The sequence below is a fragment of the Maylandia zebra genome, linkage group LG13, assembly GCF_041146795.1.
Source record: "Maylandia zebra isolate NMK-2024a linkage group LG13, Mzebra_GT3a, whole genome shotgun sequence".
NCBI lineage: Eukaryota > Metazoa > Chordata > Actinopteri > Cichliformes > Cichlidae > Maylandia > Maylandia zebra.
Window position 1 is genome coordinate 5,660,925 of NC_135179.1, and position 19,253 is coordinate 5,680,177.

Below are 19,253 nucleotides of genomic sequence, written 5' to 3' on the forward strand. Positions count from 1 at the left end.
TCAAACACTATATCTCTAATGTGTGTGCATCAGATACAAAGAGATACATGAAAGACAAGAAACATCTGCAATCTAAACATCTGCAGCTCCATAGGAAGGGGAAAGGAACTGTGTTGGCTAAAGCTGGGACTCCAAGAGGAAATGAACAAGCGTATTGCTGGTTATGTGATAAACAGTTGCTAGAAATATCAACTCAACATGAAATTAGGTAAAGTCAACACATTTAAATTTGGTTGGACCGCAGGATTCCTGGATACTGGACAACAAAGGAGCTGCTTTTTTTTTTTAAGCCCGTCTTGTCTCGGATCTTTTGCTATCAGAATCATGATTTGAATGCACTTTTTATTTTGTTGTTCAACCCTATAAGATACATTTTTACTTGGTCTCATTTTTTATCTGCCATTGCTTTGATCTTTTCCTGACTAAACCTTATTTGTGTTGCCATCATAATGGGAAAACTTAAGTCTAGGACACTTGAGGGTTTTAGATCTCTTTAGAAGTCTTGAAGCTATAGATGGGATTCTTAAAACCTGCTTAAGATTTTCTTGTGTTGCTCCAAATATTAACAAAAGAACAACTTAAGAAAAAATTAATTAAATCCCAGATTTGTATTTTACTAACGTCAGTGGGTACACTTCGAATCCCGATTTACATGTGCTGAACTAAACACTATTGGATGAGGAATAATGAAACGGCGCTGTTTCTCCCTTAATTGCCACAGATTGATGCAGAGCATAACCTGCACAGACTCTGCACACAGGATACTGTGAGCCCTACCTCTAGGTTTACAGTTTCAACATTAAACTCAGTGTAAGTAGAACACGTTTTTGCTCTGCCATGATTGAGCGTAAGATCAGGGATTGAAGATTTAACCTTTGGGCTATTAAATGACTTAGAAACAAACTACTAAGCTACCCTTCTGCTCTGCTCATGGCAGCAGTCTGTTCTAATGGTGGCAACCAAGAAACATCAAGACATCCTTTTGATGATGCCATTGATGCCATCACATTTTAGTGTTTATTCTGCTTTTGATTATAATGCCACAGCCTGTTCTACAAAAAAGCTGATGGGGAGCTGCTGCGAGGCACATATGAAGCACAGCTTGCTGCATCTGGATCTTTTTGAAACATCGTTCAGCTCACCTTGTAAAAGATCACATAATGGTGTGAATGCTTTCTGTGGCAGTAACAAAGGAATTCAGGTTTCAGAAACAGCTGTTAGTTTACAGCGGTGAGAATCAAATGAAAGCAGAGAAATAACCAGTGTGGGGCTTTGTATTTGTTATATTTGATCACGAAAAAGCAACTTAGGTCGTTGGAGATGGATGTGTGGACATAAATACTGTGTTGATAGTTGCAACTACTGCAGCTATTCTTTATGTACAACCTGCCTTCTAAAATTTGCCAGCACAAAATATGGCCAAGGCAGCAGTTTTTTGTTTTTCTTATAGAGAAACTGTGTAAAACTTTAATGGACAATATATTGGAAGGAAAAAAACAAACAACAAATTAGAATTAGATGGAAATTACTACTCCACTCCCCTCCCTAAACAAAGAAATAAAAAATAAATCCATGCACAACACTGCAGAAGTTTACTAGAAATTTGCAGTGATGTATGCAGAAGGTTCAGGTCCTTAAATAACATTGCAAATACCGCCCATCACTCTTAGAATTTCTCAATCTTTTGAACATAAAACATACTGTACTGCATATTGTCTATTACTGTCTAAGGATCTTACCAGACTGTCCAGGTGGAGGTATTCCAGATGGGATTCTGGGCAGGTACAGTAGCACTGTGAGAACACCTGCTCTGCTTCCCCAGCATGGCTCCATGGCTATGGGCTTCGGCACTGCCTACAAACAGAACACACAGACAGGGACAAAAAGGATCAACACATTAAGTATGCAACAAGTAGGCAGTGGTGTGATTTGTATGTACACAGTACTCCTATAGGTTAACAGAACAGCAAGCCAGTCAATTTGAAGGATGTAGCAGACATCCTCAACTCAAGCTGTGGTGCCCAGATCCCTGCTGCCAACATCCCCATGAGCAAAGCTCCCAGCTGGGGGAAGCAGGCTGACTGGCAGCCTGTGGAGCTGCACCTGCTGTGCAGCTGATTTAGATGGAGACCATCTTATCAGGCTCTCCAGGTGAGTGCACAGAAACAGGCGTTAAAATATCAGCTGCACCGCCCCTTCTGCTAATGCCTTGTGTTTTTCTACAAGCCCCAAACACAGACACAGATTTATATATAAAAAACAACTTTGTTTCCTCTGTTTCCATTGATCCATCCATCAAGCAAGCAATCCGTAATCATCAGTTAGTTCTGCATTCAAACAGGTGTTGCGATTGATTTTAAATTCCTGAACACAAACCTTTACCTTATTTAACCACATTTAAATATGGTAAAAAATGAAAGCTATGAAGTTTTAAAAAATATAAGGACACCACATCATCCCTGTGCAGTCCTACTAGGACTCACTACATGTAGTTTTCCTTACTGTCTGTGTAATACCTAAATGTCTAATGGAGTTGTGTTTCCTTTCATCTGAATACACAACAAGGATAAGAGTCACTGATATATTGATCTGGTTTGACCCGCCTGCTGCACTGTACCACAGAGGTCACAGGGATGGACTCCGTTTAGTACTGCAGTCTGTGGGAAAGTGGCATGCTCACATATTGTATGCATAAATACATAATTTTCTTATTACAACTTTTTCTTTCAATTTATTGCCTTGTTTACCCTTTCTCTCTGCTTTTTCTGATCCATCCTCTTTTCCGTGTGGAAATCAGGAGACAAGAACATTCAGAGAATCTGCAAATGCAGTCTAGTTTTTGTGTTTTAATATACACTATTCTGTGTTGTTACTTTTAAAGAAAATTTAAACTGAAAAAATCAAAAAGAAAACTGAAATACAGTAGCAGTTTGATAAAACAAATGAAGACAATATATGTATGTATATCTATGGTATACAACGCTGCCCTGGGGCAGCTGTGGCTACAATGTAGCTTGCCATCAGTGTTGGTCAAGTTACTTGAAAAAAGTAATCAGTAACTAATTACTGGACTCAGCGGTCCTGTTGCTCTATTTTCACCTGTAAAGCAGGAGCAGGGTAAGCGGAGGTTTACCCTGGTGCAGGTGTGCTGCGGTCAGTTGAAGAATCCGCGAATTTCTCTGTGAATTTCCCGGAAGTTTAGGGGTTTTTTTTCGCTGTAAAAAGAAGTTTTCTTCCCACGCACGATGGACGCTAATGTTTTTGTCACTTTTTATGGAATCAAACTCAAAGTAAGGTCAGTAATTGCACGCTTTAAACGCTGCACGCTCATATTCTCTCCCACAATCGATATGTGATCCATTGTTGATCTGCACACAGCTGCTGTCACTAACGGCGCACTCGCTTACATCACTGTCGTGAGACATTCTCGCAAAAAATCACGGTTTTAGTAACGTAGTAACGCAGTGTTCCTACGGGAAAGTAACGGTAATCTAATTACAGTTTTTGCAATAGTAATCCCTTACTTTACTTGTTACTTGAAAAAGTAATCAGATTACAGTAACGCGTTACTGCCCATCTCTTCTTGCCATCACCAGTGTGTGAATGTGTGTGTGAATGGGACTAAGTAAAGCGCTATACAAATGCAGGCCATTTAACATACAGTGCTATGCAAAAGTATTGAGTATCTCATTACTTCAGACTTTGCTTGGAAAATGGGAAATATGCACATCAATTTTTTAAAACACACTGAAACTTAGTATTCAAAGTTTTTTTTACCTCAAAATTCTACATACAATGACCCATACTGAAAAAACTTGCTTGATTTCTTTGCAAATGTATTTACAATGAAAAACAAATAAAACCTGTACATGACTATTCACAGTCTTTGACATGAAGATCAGTTGAAAATTGCAAATCAAGCTCAGTATCATCCTGCTTCTACTGATCAGATATTAGATGTTTCTACAACTTGTAGTCCACTTCAGTATATTGGACATAATTTGGATGGTGTGCCTGTCTTTATAAGGTCCCATAGTTGACAGTGTATGTCAGAGCACAAATGAAGCCATGGAGTCCAAGAAAAAGACCAAGACAGGATTGCATCGAGGTACAGAAACAATCTGTAGCATTGAAGGTCTCAGTGAACACAATGGCCTCCATCATCCACAAATGGAAGGCGTTTGAAACCACCAAGACTTTTCCTAGAGCTGGCTCCAAAGCCAGTCTAAGCAATCAGGTTAAATGGTTCTTAGTTGGCAAGTGAAAAGGACGGTCACTCAAGCGTTGTTCAGCGGAGAGAGGAGAACCTTCCTGGAGAACAACCATTTCTGCAGCACTCCACCAATCAGGCCTGTATGATAAAGCCTCACGGAAGCTACTCCTCTGTAAAAGGCACGTGACAGTCTGCCTGGAGTTTTCCAAAAGGTGCCTTGAAGGACACTCAAATTATGAGAAACAAAATCCCCCAGTTTAAGGGTAGAACTCTTTGGCCTAAATGCCAAGCATCATGTCTAGAGGAAATTGGCAGCACTCATCACCTGGCCAATACCGTTCCTAAATGAAGCATAGTGGTGGCAGCATAATACTGTGGGGAGGTTTATCATCAGCAAAAACTGGGAGACTAAAGATGAATGCTTCAATGTACAGAGACATCCGACTCCAGAGCGCTCTGGAACTCAGACTGGGGTTAAAGTTAATCTTCCAACAGGACAACCACCTTAAGCACATAGCCAAGATAACAAAGGAGTGGCTTCAATATCATTGTGTGATTGTCACAGACTTGAAGGTAAAAAACCTGAACTCATTTGAACATCTCTGGAAATATCTGAAATTGGCTGTGCACGGACGCTCCCCATCGAACCTGATGAAGCTGGAGCAGTACTGCAAAGACAAATGGGAGAAATGGGCTAGAAATAGGTGTGTCAAGCATGTGGCATCACAACCACAGGTTTTGAGAGTGTAATCGCTGCCAAAGGTGCTTCAACAAAGTACTGAGCACAGGCTGTGAACACCTATGTTTATGGTATGTTGTTTATTTTTCATTTGAGGGGTTGATCAAGTCATACAGAAAATGACTCTTCACATTTGTGTTGCTAAAATTGGTTCTACAAATCATAGGATGTATTTAGTTTTTCACAGGACTGCTTAGAGATGTCTGCAAACTTTTCTTTCCAATGTCTGCACTTTGCGTTGGCTCTGGTGAGTGTTTTGCATAGCTTGGTTATAGCACAGTGAAATTTTGCAGAGTGACATGACTTTTTTTTTTTTTTTTTTTTAGAAAAATCAAAACACATGGAAGAACATTAAATATTAAACACACAAATGCTGAATGCACAATTGCACATTGGTATAATACTGTGGTTAACATGGGCAGCTCAAAGCACAACTCTGTCAAACTGAATAAATTCATAACAGGCCGCTGTGAGAAAACACCATCTGTGCGTACAAAAGTAAATAAAGGTAGCTCTCCAACTATGGGATTACTACGGGTGACCTTAGATTCTAATAACTTAAAATTCAATGAGACTGATTTCAACTCTCCAACACTGAGTACAATGTTTGTATGTTAAACACTGTAAATATAAGTAGTGGGCAGCACAGTGGGCTTTTATCAAAAAAGTGATCAAATTAACAGAGCACTTGGACCAGCTTGGTACAGGACACACACACGCACACACACACAAACTCCCCTGCAGTGCTAATAGGTTTAAGTGCTGGAGTGTACAGCGTAATTAGAAGCTGGAAGCTCCTCTATTTGTTTAGTGTTTCCAGAGTGTCAGGAAATGATGAATACTCTGCTAACTAGAAAGACACATGCACACACTTAACTGAGTTTGTAACTACCACTTCTTATTAGCAAACACTCTTTGTCCTGATTGAGATAATACACAGACAAACAAATGAGTCATTGTTCTGCTGAGGATTGTTAAGTGAGAGGTTGAGGAAGATAATATGGGAAAGAAAGGAATGGCATCAAATGAACAACAGGTGCTTGTTAGACCTGAAAATTACACTTGCATACTTCACTCATCAACATATATCAAACTGCTCACTTTTATTTATTTCCTTCATTGTGGTTTATACTTTTACCTGAATGCATCGTTTCCAAAGCAACAGCAGCCCTTCTGACTGTGTGTGTGTGTGTGTGTTTGTATAGTTATGGCCCACTAGTTTCTTTAATCTGAGATGCATAGACTGCAACCCACAAGGAATGAGAACACACACTCGCAATCATGTTCGCATTACATCTTGTTTACGAGACACTATTTCCCCCAGGAAATTACTCGTTACTATTGCATGGGGTCATTAAAATTCAAACGTAAGGAAACAGTAAAAATATCTGCAGAGTCACATAAAGGTCACAAGTGCATGTGTTAGGAGCACCTAGTATAAAATATAAGAGGTAAGAAACAAGTTTTGCTTAAGAAAATGTGGTATTTTCTACTTTAACTATGGCTTAAAATCCTTTGGGAACTTCACTCAATATGCACTAAAGTGTCATAAACAGGCCAAAATAGAAAACACGAAAACTTTTACTGTAGATTGTCATCTGTAAGTGATATGACTGCCATTTTCTGGCATGTTCTGATGAAGAAAACACGGTGAAAACATCAGTGTGTTTGTTGACTTGGCCAGAAATTAAAGTGTTAAAAATAAATTTGGTGGCCATGCCAGAGCAGTGGCAGTGGGGTTGAGGTCTAGACTTTGACTGGTTGTTGTAACACCTTGATTCTTTTCTTTGGCTGCAGTTCTTGGACTCATCGTCCCGTTGTGTCCCATTTTGGGCAATACGTTTGCTGTTGGACAGATGGCCTCACACTTGATTCGCACTGCAGGCCTACTTGTTGTTCCTAGAGTATTTAAAATTAGAATGGGAGGCAGAGCCTTCAGTTTTCAGGCCCCTCTTCTGTGGAACCAGCTTCCAGTTTGGATTCGGGAGACAGACACTATCTCTACTTTTAAGATTAGGCTTAAAACTTTCCTCTTTGCTAAAGCATATAGTTAGGGCTGGACCAGGTGACCCTGAATCCTCCCTTAGTTATGCTGCAATAGACGTAGGCTGCCGGGGATTCCCATGATGCATTGAGTTTTTCCTTTCCAGTCACCTTTCTCACTCACTATGTGTTAACAGACCTCTCTGCATCGAATCATATCTGTTATTAACCTCTGTCTCTCTTCCACAGCATGCCTTTATCCTGTCTTCCTTCTCTCACCCCAATCGGTTGCAGCAGATGGCCCCGCCCCTCCCTGAGCCTGGTTCTGCCGGAGTTTTCTTCCTGTTAAAAGGGAGTTTTTCCTTCCCACTGTCACCAAAGTGCTTGCTCATAGGGGGTCATATGATTGTTGGGTCTTTCTCTGTATCTATTATTGTACGATCTACTGTACAATATAAAGCACCTTAAGGCAACTGCTGTTGTGATTTGGTGCTATATAAATAAAATTGAATTGAATTGAATTAGAATCTTTTATTAAAAATTACTTCTATATTCTCGAACAACAATTTCTGAACAATTTCATTTTTCTATATCAGCTTTGATGTCCAAACTTTTTTTACTTTTTACTTTAGCCACAGTGAGCATCTCACGGGAAATGATATTCAGCATCCTGTTATTTCATCACTGTGGTGGAAACACTTTAGAAAGCTGTGGCATCCTCACATGCACTATTTTACAGTTTCTTGAGTCTGGCTTTTTCCCACTTTTCTTGCCTTTGAGGTGCAGTCTTCTCTCTTACATCACTGTCACCGCTGTCTCCGTTTTACCTGCAGGTAAACGGGTCTCATTACAGAGAAACTGGAGGTGGGATAGTATGCAGATTGTCTGCATTTAGTTTGCAGAAGCTTGTTGGCTTAGATTGATGTCCATTCACCAACACAGAACAAAATAGGTTGGTGCATATGTTTTATGAATGGTAATTTTGGATACGCACTTGTTTTTTGCTCAGGGTAAGAACATTTCTATGCAAATCTTAGTAAATGAATCTCCTTGTTGCAGAAAACTTGTTAGCATAGTAGTTTGTGTTACTGTGTTCTTTTTTTACCTGGAAAGCCTTCTGAACAAGTATGGCTTGTTCAGTCTTTCTAACTGTTCTGTGATGAACTTTCACATTGAACATGCTAATTGAGGCCTTTATAGTCTGAGGTGTGGTTCTGGGGGTCTGACCATGGGGAGAAGCTGCTCCAGCATCCACTATTGGAAGGATTGTGGCATTGTGTTAACGCAAACCTGAATGCTCCAGACCAGCAAACTGCTAAAACCTTCTGCTGATGATCAGATACAGTGGGGCAAAAAAGTATTTAGTCAGCCACCGATTGTGCAAGTTCCCCCACTTAAAATGATGACAGAGGTCAGTAATTTGCACCAGAGGTACACTTCAACTGTGAGAGACAGAATGTGAAAAAAAAATGCATGAATCCACATGGTAGGATTTGTAAAGAATTTATTCGTAAATCAGGGTGGAAAATAAGTATTTGGTCACCTCAAACATGGAAAATCTCTGGCTCTCACAGACCTGTAACGTCTTCTGTAAGACGCTTTTCTGTCCCCCACTCGTTACCTGTATGAATGGCACCTGTTTGAGCTCATCATCTGTATAAAAGACACCTGTCCACAGCCTCAAACAGTCAGACTCCAAACTCCGCCATGGCCAAGACCAAAGAGCTTTCGAAGGACACCAGGAAAAATATTGTAGACCTGCACCAGACTGGGAAGAGTGAATCTACAATAGGCAAGCAGCTTGGTGTGAAAAAATCAACTGTGGGAGCAATCATTAGAAAATGGAAGACATACAAGACCACTGATAATCTCTCTCGATCTGGGGCTCCACGCAAGATCTCATCCCGTGGGGTCAAAATGATCATGAGAACGGTGAGCAAAGATCCCAGAACCACACGGGGGGACCTGGTGAATGACCTGCAGAGAGCTGGGACCAAAGTAACAAAGGTCACCATCAGTAACACACTACAACGGCAGGGAATCAAATCCCGCAGTGCCAGACGTGTTCCGCTGCTGAAGCCAGTGCATGTCCAGGCCCGTCTGAAGTTTGCCAGAGAGCACATGGATGATACAGCAGAGGATTGGGAGAATGTCATGTGGTCAGATGAAACCAAAGTAGAACTTTTTGGTATAAACTCAACTCGTCGTGTTTGGAGGACGAAGAATACTGAGTTGCATCCCAAGAACACCATACCTACTGTGAAGCATGGGGGTGGAAACATCATGCTATGGGGCTGTTTTTCTGCCAAGGGGACAGGACGACTGATCCGTGTTAAGGACAGAATGAATGGGGCCATGTATCATGAGATTTTGAGCCAAAACCTCCTTCCATCAGTGAGAACTTTGAAGATGAAACGAGGTTGGGTCTTCCAACATGACAATGATCCAAAACACACCGCCCGAGCAACAAAGGAGTGGCTCCGTAAGAAGCATTTGAAAGTCCTGGAGTGGCCTAGCCAGTCTCCAGACCTCAACCCCATAGAAAATCTGTGGCGGGAGTTGAAAGTCCGTGTTGCTCGGCGACATCACTGCTCTCGAGAAGATCTGCATGGAGGAATGGGCCAAAATACCAGCTACTGTGTGTGCAAACCTGGTAAAGACCTATAGTAAACGTTTGACCTCTGTTATTGCCAACAAAGGTTATGTTACAAAGTATTGAGTTGTATTTTTGTTATTGACCAAATACTTATTTTCCACCCTGATTTACGAATAAATTCTTTACAAATCCTACCATGTGGATTCATGGATTTTTTTTTCACATTCTGTCTCTCACAGTTGAAGTGTACCTCTGGTGCAAATTACTGACCTCTGTCATCATTTTAGGTGGGGGAACTTGCACAATCGGTGGCTGACTAAATACTTTTTTGCCCCACTGTATGATGAGCAATGGAAGCAGTAGTGGAGGAGTAGTGATAGAGCCTGGTTCTGCCGGAGGTTTCTTCCTGTTAAAGGGTTTTTTTTCCTTCCCACTGTCATGAAAGAGATTGCTCATAGGGGGGTCATATGATTGTTGGGTTTTTCTCTGTAGGTAAAGCGCCTTGAGGTGACTGTTGTTGTAATTTGGCGCTGTATAAATAAAAAAGAATTGAATTGAATTAAGCATGTACTTAGTTTTTTTTTTTTTTTTTACAGGACTGGACAGAGTCCTGTGGAAGACATGGGGTTTTCATAAATGTATTAACATGTGTCAAACTGCACTTTAAAACAACTTGCTATTTATTGTGAGTTTGTTTCACTGTCTAAGAAGGCAGAATACATTCTGCAGTCAGGCATACATTTGCTGCTCTTTGTTTTAACATACAGTTGCAGAGTTTATGACCACACCACTCCCTGCCACGACCAGGAAGGGCAACATAAGGTGATTCAAAGATTAACCAATAGATCACACTTGAGACATCTTTAAGGTATTTACTGAGTGAGTACCTTTTACTTGTGAATAAAAGAGACTCATCTTTAAACTTAATAAAGAGATCTTAACACATCTCTAACAAAACACCATTGCCTTTTGCAGAAATGTAGACTGTCCTATAGTGCCTTGAGTAGTGAACCTGAATAGAGGAACCATGATATAGTATGAAAAGCTTGTCTACTAGTAAACAGTTACAGCAATGCACCTACTGACCAATATCTGCAAACGCACACACTGTTTACATTGATTTTTGTGTGAGCAGTGCAATTAGCAGTTCAGCTTAAAAAACATAACAAGCTGGACTATTTTATTTTTCTGTCTAATAGCAGTCTTATCAGTTCTGCAAAATGACAAATCTAATAGTAGTGTGTGTGTGCACAGCGTACAGTGCGTGCGTCTTTCTATGGTATATTGACTTCATGCTAGCGTGTGTGTGTGTCTGTGTGTGTGAGATAGTAAATGACATAGCATAACCAGTGTGACAACTGTAGGAACTTTCTCTGGCTCCTTTCCCAAAGTAATCAAGGTAAGTAAGAGGGAGCGAGGAGTGGGGAGGGGGGGGGGGGGGGGGGGGTGACTGTGCTGGGGGAAGAGGGGGGTAAACATGAACCAAAGAAAAAAAAGGGCTGAGTACAGAAATTAGTAAGGTTAGAAAGGAGAGTCAGGTGGGTGGTGTCCAGGTAGCAATTTAAGTGTAGAGCAAATTCGTGCTGAGCTGTGTGTGTAGTATAAAAGCTTTCTCAGCTGATAGTGACCGAGTAGAGATGAAGGTTCTGACCTGACAGAGAGAGAGAGACAACACACTCTCAGTGTCTCTTACTCTCATTTTATTTATATTTTAAATATTAAATGTCACTGAAGCCCAGACAACAGCTTTTGCTGACTGTGTGCAATGTTGAAATTGGCTACTTGGCAATACTGAGCTATTTCGCTCCCTCATTCTATAAAGAATTACTGGAAATAATCCAGAAAGATTGTTGTTTTTAAGCATGCAGCTCTTGGAGCTTTGGCCCCATCTTTGGGAATGCCAAAGCTGTCTTGATGTATTTATTCATTTGTTCCATGCATATTATTAATACAATGTAATTTTACAGACACAAAATGATTTTCAGCAATAAAGGATAAAGATTTTGTGCTGTCTTTAGCACAATCTTATAAAGCTATCTGCACACACTGTTCACTTGCTTACCTCTACTCATGTTTGACAGGCAGAACTGTCTCATATCAGATTTTCATTCACCTTACAGACAACTATACTAATTTTGTTTTTTTACTTTGTCACCCACTGAATGGCTTTTACCAGTTCCATAGGTACTCTCCTATGGAACTCTCTACTTTTAAGATGATTTTTTGATAAAGCTTATAGTCAGGGCTGGAGGATGTGACCCTGAAGCTTCCCTTAGTTACGTTGCAATAGGCCTAGGTTCCCGAGAGTTTCTTCTTCTTGATCTTTTTTTCCACTTTCTATGTGTTTATCCACCACTCTGCATTTGCATTCTCCCTCCCCTCACCCCCTACTGGTCACAGCAGATGGCTGCTCCCTGAGCCTGGGTCTGCTGGAGGTTTCTTCTGTTAAAAGATTTTTTTTTCCAACTGTTGCCAAGTGCTCGCTCATGGGGGTCGTCTGACTGTTGGGGCTTTCTCTGTATTATTGTATTACTGGGTCTTTACCTTAAAATTTAAAGTGCCTCGAGACGAGTGTTGTGATGTGGTGCTTTATAAATAAAATTCGATTCAATTGAACCAATAAACAGGATGAAAAAAGGAAAGCAAAAAACCCCCTCTAAATAGTTAGTGACCAGTCCGTAATGTAGATCTCAAACTCGTATTTTTAACGTTCTCACACGAGCGAATCCATAAAGTATGGATTTATATGGACTTTTTTGGTAAACGGTTGGTGGCAGAGATGCTAAGGCAGTTTAACCAGCTCCATCTATGCAGTTTCACAACTGCGTAATCAATTCAGGGTCATAGGAGGAGCTTAATTAGCATATTTTCTACATGCAATTTACCAATTTGGCATCGAAATCCAAAGGATGTGCGCTAAGCTTGGTAACGTGGCATGCGTGAACAATATGCTAAACTGTGCAAATAAAATCAATTCACAGCATGTTAATTTCTTTTCTGTTAACATTTTACAATAGTTTGAGTGGATCAGCAGAACTGTGTGACAAAAGCATTTTGTCCTACAGTCCTACAGTAAACACAAACTCTAACTTTCCTTTCTCCAAATTAACAGGATGAGGAATATTTTGTCTTGGTAATTAAAAGAAAAACCTCTAAAGGAAACATTTTTGTAAATGAATCTAATATTCAGTGCCATACATTGTTGCTTTCTAATCACACCTTCCTGTGAGAACAGATGGAGTCAGATTTGGCCATGCAGTGTTGTAGCGCTGATGACCCCAGCTAACGTCACTGCAGAGCAGTAGCACCATAATTGCAGCAAATGGTACACAGTGTGTTTATCTGCGTTATCTGTGTGCGTAAGTAAAGTGTGAATATTTTTTTGTGTTCCTGTAATTTTTATTTCATGATTTAGTCAGTGTTTTTTTTGTGTGTGTTTTTTCCCCCCTGTACAGAAAAAAAAGAAAATGCTGGTTACATCAGATCACGAAACTGGTTCTGGCTGGAAAACTGCCTTTAACTTTTTTTTCCCCTTGCACCCTATAAACTGAAAAGAAAAAGAAACAGACAAGGTCACTTTACGCTGCACTTTCTTTTAAGTCCATTCCTTCTGTCTCTTTCAGGTTCTTTCCTTCTGCATTTACCAAATATAAGAGCAGAGTAAAAGAGGAAAATTTTAAGATGTTTCAGGAAAAGTGAGGTCATTCAAAAAGGTGTCAGTCTCGCCTCTTTCCTGCTTTTATCTCCTCCCTTCACAGCATCCTTTCTCAGCTCTCCGGTTTGGTCCTCATTCAAATCTCCCTGCTTCTTGTCTCTTGTACTTGTTTCAAATAAACAGTTTTTGCAAAAGTCCAATACCCCCACCCCCATTTTGTTCCCTGAATGAACAATTGTCAATTGAGCAGTGCTTGTAGGTGTGGGTTAGTGTGTTACGACGTTGATAGATATTTTGTCTGTGGCCAGAGGAAATAGAGCCAAAGATTATCTTCCTCTGAATAACTGCATTTTGTTATTTTTACTCTGAGAATGTGCTCAACCCCGGGTATAGCAGAGTGAAACCACAGATGTGGTAAATTGCAAATTCCTAATCCAGACATCCAAATAAGCATGTAAGTAACCAGTGGACAGCAAGCATGGCATGAAAATGCAATCTACTCTGAGGTGAAGAGAAGCAGCCACAGACTGTTGTTTTAGCCACTGACAGAAAGCTGGCCAAATGTAGTACATACAGTATTAATATATAATTCTATCTCAGGTTGCAGTGCGTTTTCTGTGTTTTCAATTAAATAAATGATTGAAATGATCCACCAATCAGCATTCTGCTTTTTTTTTTTTTTTTTTACATTTTGCACATGCTGTGATTCCTTGGGAGTCAGTTGCTCGCTTCTGCTCTTAAAAATAACACATCTGTGTGTGACACAGATTCTAGCAAGACAGGTCTTTCACACCCAACTTGTCACATATGGATGCTGTAAAAGACACCACTGGTGTCACATTTATCCACACTGGGGAGGCACATTTGTGGATAGCAGCAGTTTTTAGTGCTTTAACTTAATCAGTGACTAAAAGCCAAAGGAAGGAGTTATTAACAGTCATTAACATACTAACAGTCAAAACCAGGTCCAACATGACCTGCCAGTCCCCTGCTGACAAACGGAGGACTTACTCCCTTTTTTGCCCTTTAAAGGCAAACTAGAGGTGTCAAATTTTACTGCAGCTGGTGGACAAAGAACAACTGTGGGATGAACACAGGCAACATCTGGAATAATGGAAGTATTTAATATCAACACACCAATATCCCACACCATTACCACCATTCAGTAGCACTCCTGTTTTTCTTCTCAGGTGACTGGGTTCTGCTGTGGCTCTTTGCACTCAGGTTAAGGTGGCAAACTTGTGAGAAATAGCTACAGGAGATGGTTTTGTCAAGTTACCTATAGGTTTTGACAAAAATGGAGGGATCAAGTCGTTCTCATTGTAGCAATAATAATTTTTATATTTTAGAATTTGTATTATGCACTTTTATTTACTGTGTAGTACAAAACTTTTTTGTTTTTTGTTTTTTTAATTTATCTCTTGTTTGAGCAAACAAAGGACAACCTAAGTCTGGAATATTTTTCCTCTCCTACAGGATTTCATCTCACATCTGAGTAGTAGGCTGAATCCACTACACAATAAGTCAGTAAATTTTAACATCATGGACTGTAGCTAGTGGCAGTAGTTGAGGTTCTGCTCTGTAGCACAACAGTGACCTAGCCAGCAAGCCAACCAGCACAGAAACAAAATTAGAAAACTGATCACAGACAGCATCGTTCTCAAAGACCGATAGAACCTTAGAGTTCAGCAAAGTTGTGAGGACTTGTGTCAGGTATATTTAAACGATTCTAAAATCGCTTGTTTTCTTTTGTGCTTTGACACAGTGTCTACACTATAAGGTCAGTAAAAATGTGCATTCAATATTCAGCAGGAAAATACCTGACCTGAAGGGTCTACGTTTGACATTTCTTAAAATAACAGATGTTTGAAGAGTGAACGTCGGGCCTCAGGATTAGCTGAGACTTGCAGCAAGGTGATAACTTAAATCCCAATTTTCAGAGTATAATTTAATAAAGTGGCTATAGTTCAGGGGACAAACAGATGCAGAAATATGCATATTAACAATGAGATGACCTGCATGTGAACTTCCCAAGGTCTCCTCCCTCCAAATTCCCTCATTTCCTCTGCTTCACATCATTTCCTTGGTTCCACCGTCCTCTCATAGCCAATCTTCACTGTCAGGCTCATCTTACCCATTACTTCCATCACTCTCTGTCTTTTGTCTGTCACTGTGTCCCTCTATTTCCCATCTCATTTTCCTCTTTCTGTATCTCATCAAACTCTCTGAAACTGACACTATCAAGGCATTGCAGAACAAATACCAGATAATGTCCAACAGTCCTGAACATCCCAGCAATCCAGTGACTTTACTGGTCAGAAGAGACCAACAAGATTAAAGATGAATGACTAAAAATTATTAAATATGTCCCAAATCAAATGCTTTCTAACAAGTGAGGAAAATATATATGCATTAAAACTTGGATATCACGTACATCTCAGGAAAAGGATTTTATCTTTGTTCATATCAACAAGAGCCTCAGGGACCATCTCAATGCACAGCAGGATCTTTGCTACGCTGATTGTCTGGTTGTTACACTTCTCACACTCAAATGTCCAAAGCTACTGCGGTGTGTGTGTTTGCACGTGTGCAAAGCGGCACCGATATGTAGAGGGGTGTCTGGCAAATTTTTTTATCAAATGTGAAAGTGCCTTTGAATCTTAATCGGATTCCTTTATCTTAAACTCCTTATCAAATCTCCTTGGGTTTAGCTTTTTGTGCACTGCTAAGTAATAAAAGTAACAAAAGATTCAGTTGAGATAAATTCACCTCATGTTGGCTGAGAAGGCTGAAGCACAATATTTGGAATGGAAATGATATAAAAATGTATAATACTATCTTCCGGATCGTGTCTTTTCCACTTTTGCATTTTTTGTTTGGTTGTTGTTGGGTTTTTGTTTTTTTTTTTTTGGGGTATTGTTACGGCCGCTGGCCTCAGGTGGCCCTGCCTTCCTCCATGGAAGCTACAGTGCTCCAGGACTCACGGGGGATTGGCTGGCCCGGACATATGCCCGCCCCAACTTCATGCGGATCCGAGCCTGTCAGACTACGCACACCATTGGCTGCCGCAGGAGCCTGGAGTACGACGGACAAGTGACACAGCTGTCTGCAGTTATGACAAGTGACACAGCTGTCTGCAGTTATGACAAGTGACACAGCTGACTGCAGTTAACTGATAGTATAAAAGGCTGAGGAGTCTTCATTCGTCGAGGGACTTGTTGATTTGAACAGACTGTACAGAGAGTCCCTCCCTTTTGCCTTCTGCCTGTGTTTTGTGTTGCCTCCTGCGAGACGTTTAGTAGAGCAGTGCTCTACTGGTGTTATTAATCGTGGTGTTTGCTTAAAGTTTCTCTGCTGCCTAGTGAGTTGTTTCACTAACGGATTTCAGTTGTGTTAATAAACCTTATGTTTGTCTTCCTATCTAACTCCTTGGTCTCTGGGCTCGTTTATGTTACGTCCGCTGCCGCCTAGCAGAGCCGGGCCGTAACAGGTATTTAGGCAGTTTTATTATTTTACAGACTTACCCCAACTTTAGGGGGTGTTGGGTAAGCGCCAGGGATTACCATGTGTAGGTTGCCAGTCCATCACAAAGCCAGCAGAGACTTGTTCACACTCACATCATCCACTTTGACGTTTCGAGACTGTGGACTCTTCCATTTAGGACTAGTGTATTCATGCTAGCAGTAGACTAAGCTTCATTTGCCAGTGATCACAAAGGTCGGGGGAGTTTAATGAAGACGTGTGGTGAAATCACAGATGCACTTGTGCATTTGTTAAAAAAAACTAATGGGGAGCCCTCTAAAAAGAGCAGTAGTAAGTGATTACCTTGAAGGAGCTTGTTTTTAAACAGTTTTCAGTTGCATTCTTCTACTGACAGCTATTCTGCTGAGCATGCATTGAGCTTAGGGCTGGGCAATATGGCCTAAACTCCATATCGCGATATAATTTGAAGCACCTGCGGTAACGATATATATCGCGATGTATTCTTTTCTTCTGTATAACGTATTTTACACACTATAAGGCACACTTAAAATCCTTTAAAAATCGAGAGTGTGCCTTATGTATGAATTCTGGTTGTGCTTACTGACCTCTAACCGATTTTGACGTGCAGAAATCTGTTAAAAATGTTTTAGTTCAACTTTGGTAAGCCGCACTGCTTGATGGATTGTCAGAGCATTACGGCTGCCGTAGTGAGGAGCTTCGCGGAGTAATCTGGGTCCAAAACTCAGTCAGCTTCAGGTCCCAAAGTCAAACAAATATTGAGAGTTAAAAACGGTCTAAATTCTTTCATCTTTAATAAAATCATCGTTGCTGCTTTATCGGGTGTAACAATTAAGTTTAACATCCAGGCATCCATGAAAACAGAATTTATTAAATTTAACGGAGTTACAAGTTAACAGGAAGTTAGCTCGCTAGATTCCACCTAAACATGACATACCATGTTCTGACTGAGAGATTTTTGAAACTAATTCAAACGTACAGCTCTGCTACCACTTCCAACATAAATGAAGACAGAAAACTAAACAGCAGTGGCATTTGCAGGGTTACTGAAGTTGGACTACCTGGTATATAATGTTGTGCGATGTGATTGCTAGCAACACAGTTATGTTAGCATAACATTAGCAGAGTGAAGCTGGAGGATGAACACCAACTTTTCTTCCACTTGATAAAAGTTAACGTGAGGGATTCTGGTGGTCAGGGACAAATACAATCGCATAGCAGGATGCTATACACGGGCCAAACTTCAGTCAGGAGAACAACTGAGATTTTTCATCCACAATACGAGGTTAGTTATTAATAAACTGCAACAACATGGGAATAGAACAGCTGCGAGAGAATTCATCATTAATGAATCAATGTTACGGAAGTGGAGGAAGCGCGGTTTTTGGCTTTCCCCATATTTCAAAAGTGCTTCATCTCTTTGCTGTGACTGTCGCCCGCCATAATTTGCAGATGATAATGGTTTTAGCCGCTGCGATGCTTTCGACCGAAACAGGCGCAGCTTGATGACATCATCAACATGCGCTATCGCGATAGAGCGGTATAGTCAAAATCTCTATCGTTGGCCAAATTTATATAGTTTCTATCGTATATCGTTTATATCGCCGACCCCTAATTGAGCTTGACTCAAAACTGCCAACACTGTTACCGGTAGTTGTTAGCAAGAAATCCGTTTTCAGATGCTTGACTAAACCAAGGCTACGTTCACACTGCAGGCGAAAGCGCATCAAATCCGATTTTTCTGACCCTATGCGACTCATATCCGATCATGGTATGACAGTGTGAACGGCGCAAATCCGATATTTTCAAATCCGATCTGGGTCACTTTCGTATGTGGTACTGAATCCGATACATATCCGATGTTTTAGAAAGCGACTGCTGTTTGAACGGTCAAGTCGCATTAAATCCGCCTTTTACGTCACCGACACAAGACTGAAGCCAATTATCAGCGCCAGAGAAGCGCCCGAGAAGACATCGCGAACGCTTCCTGGCCATCCAGTGTAGATGTCAGTGAAACTGTTGGGAAGACAACGTAAACATTTTATTTGTTCTGTATAATCTGCAGATTCTGACAGAAATCTGCAGCTATCATTTGAAGCACCGCTCCTCTCTTAAACAGCAATAAGGATCATTATTAGGTTATTTACATTATTATGTAAATAACAAAATAACTTAAAGCAAAAATTGGGAAACGTGAAGACCGAAGTCTTTATATTAACGGCCATCAGTCAAACAACACTGTTTGCTCTGGGTCTAAACAGAGCGCGTTGTGTGTGACGTCTTCTTTTGCGCATGCGGGCCGCTTTGAGCGTTCACACTAGAGAGCGTTTGCTGTCGCATTTTATTTGTAGTGTGAACGAGCAGACAAAAAAATCGGATTTGATCAAAAAATCGGAATTGAGCATTAAGACCTGCAGTGTGAACGTAGCCCAAGATCACATGTACTTTTGCTGTACATGGCTGTATCCAGACTTCCAAATGGAACCAAAGTTGGACTCTGACTTGTTAAATTTCCTATATCCAGAAGAATACAATTACAAATACAAAAAAAAAAAAGGCAATGCTC

The 19,253-nt window shown here is 40.5% G+C and overlaps 1 protein-coding gene across 2 annotated transcripts in view; it reads right to left on the reverse strand.

The window, feature by feature from the left end:
* Nucleotides 1-19,253, reverse strand: part of atrnl1a (attractin-like 1a) — a 325,816-nt gene that overhangs the window by 16,609 nt on the left and 289,954 nt on the right. For both annotated transcript variants that reach the window (XM_004553538.6, XM_004553537.6), the window contains one exon: nucleotides 1,740-1,854. In XM_004553538.6, coding sequence (XP_004553595.2) covers nucleotides 1,740-1,854 — 115 coding nt within the window. The remainder of the gene's footprint in view (nucleotides 1-1,739; nucleotides 1,855-19,253) is intronic.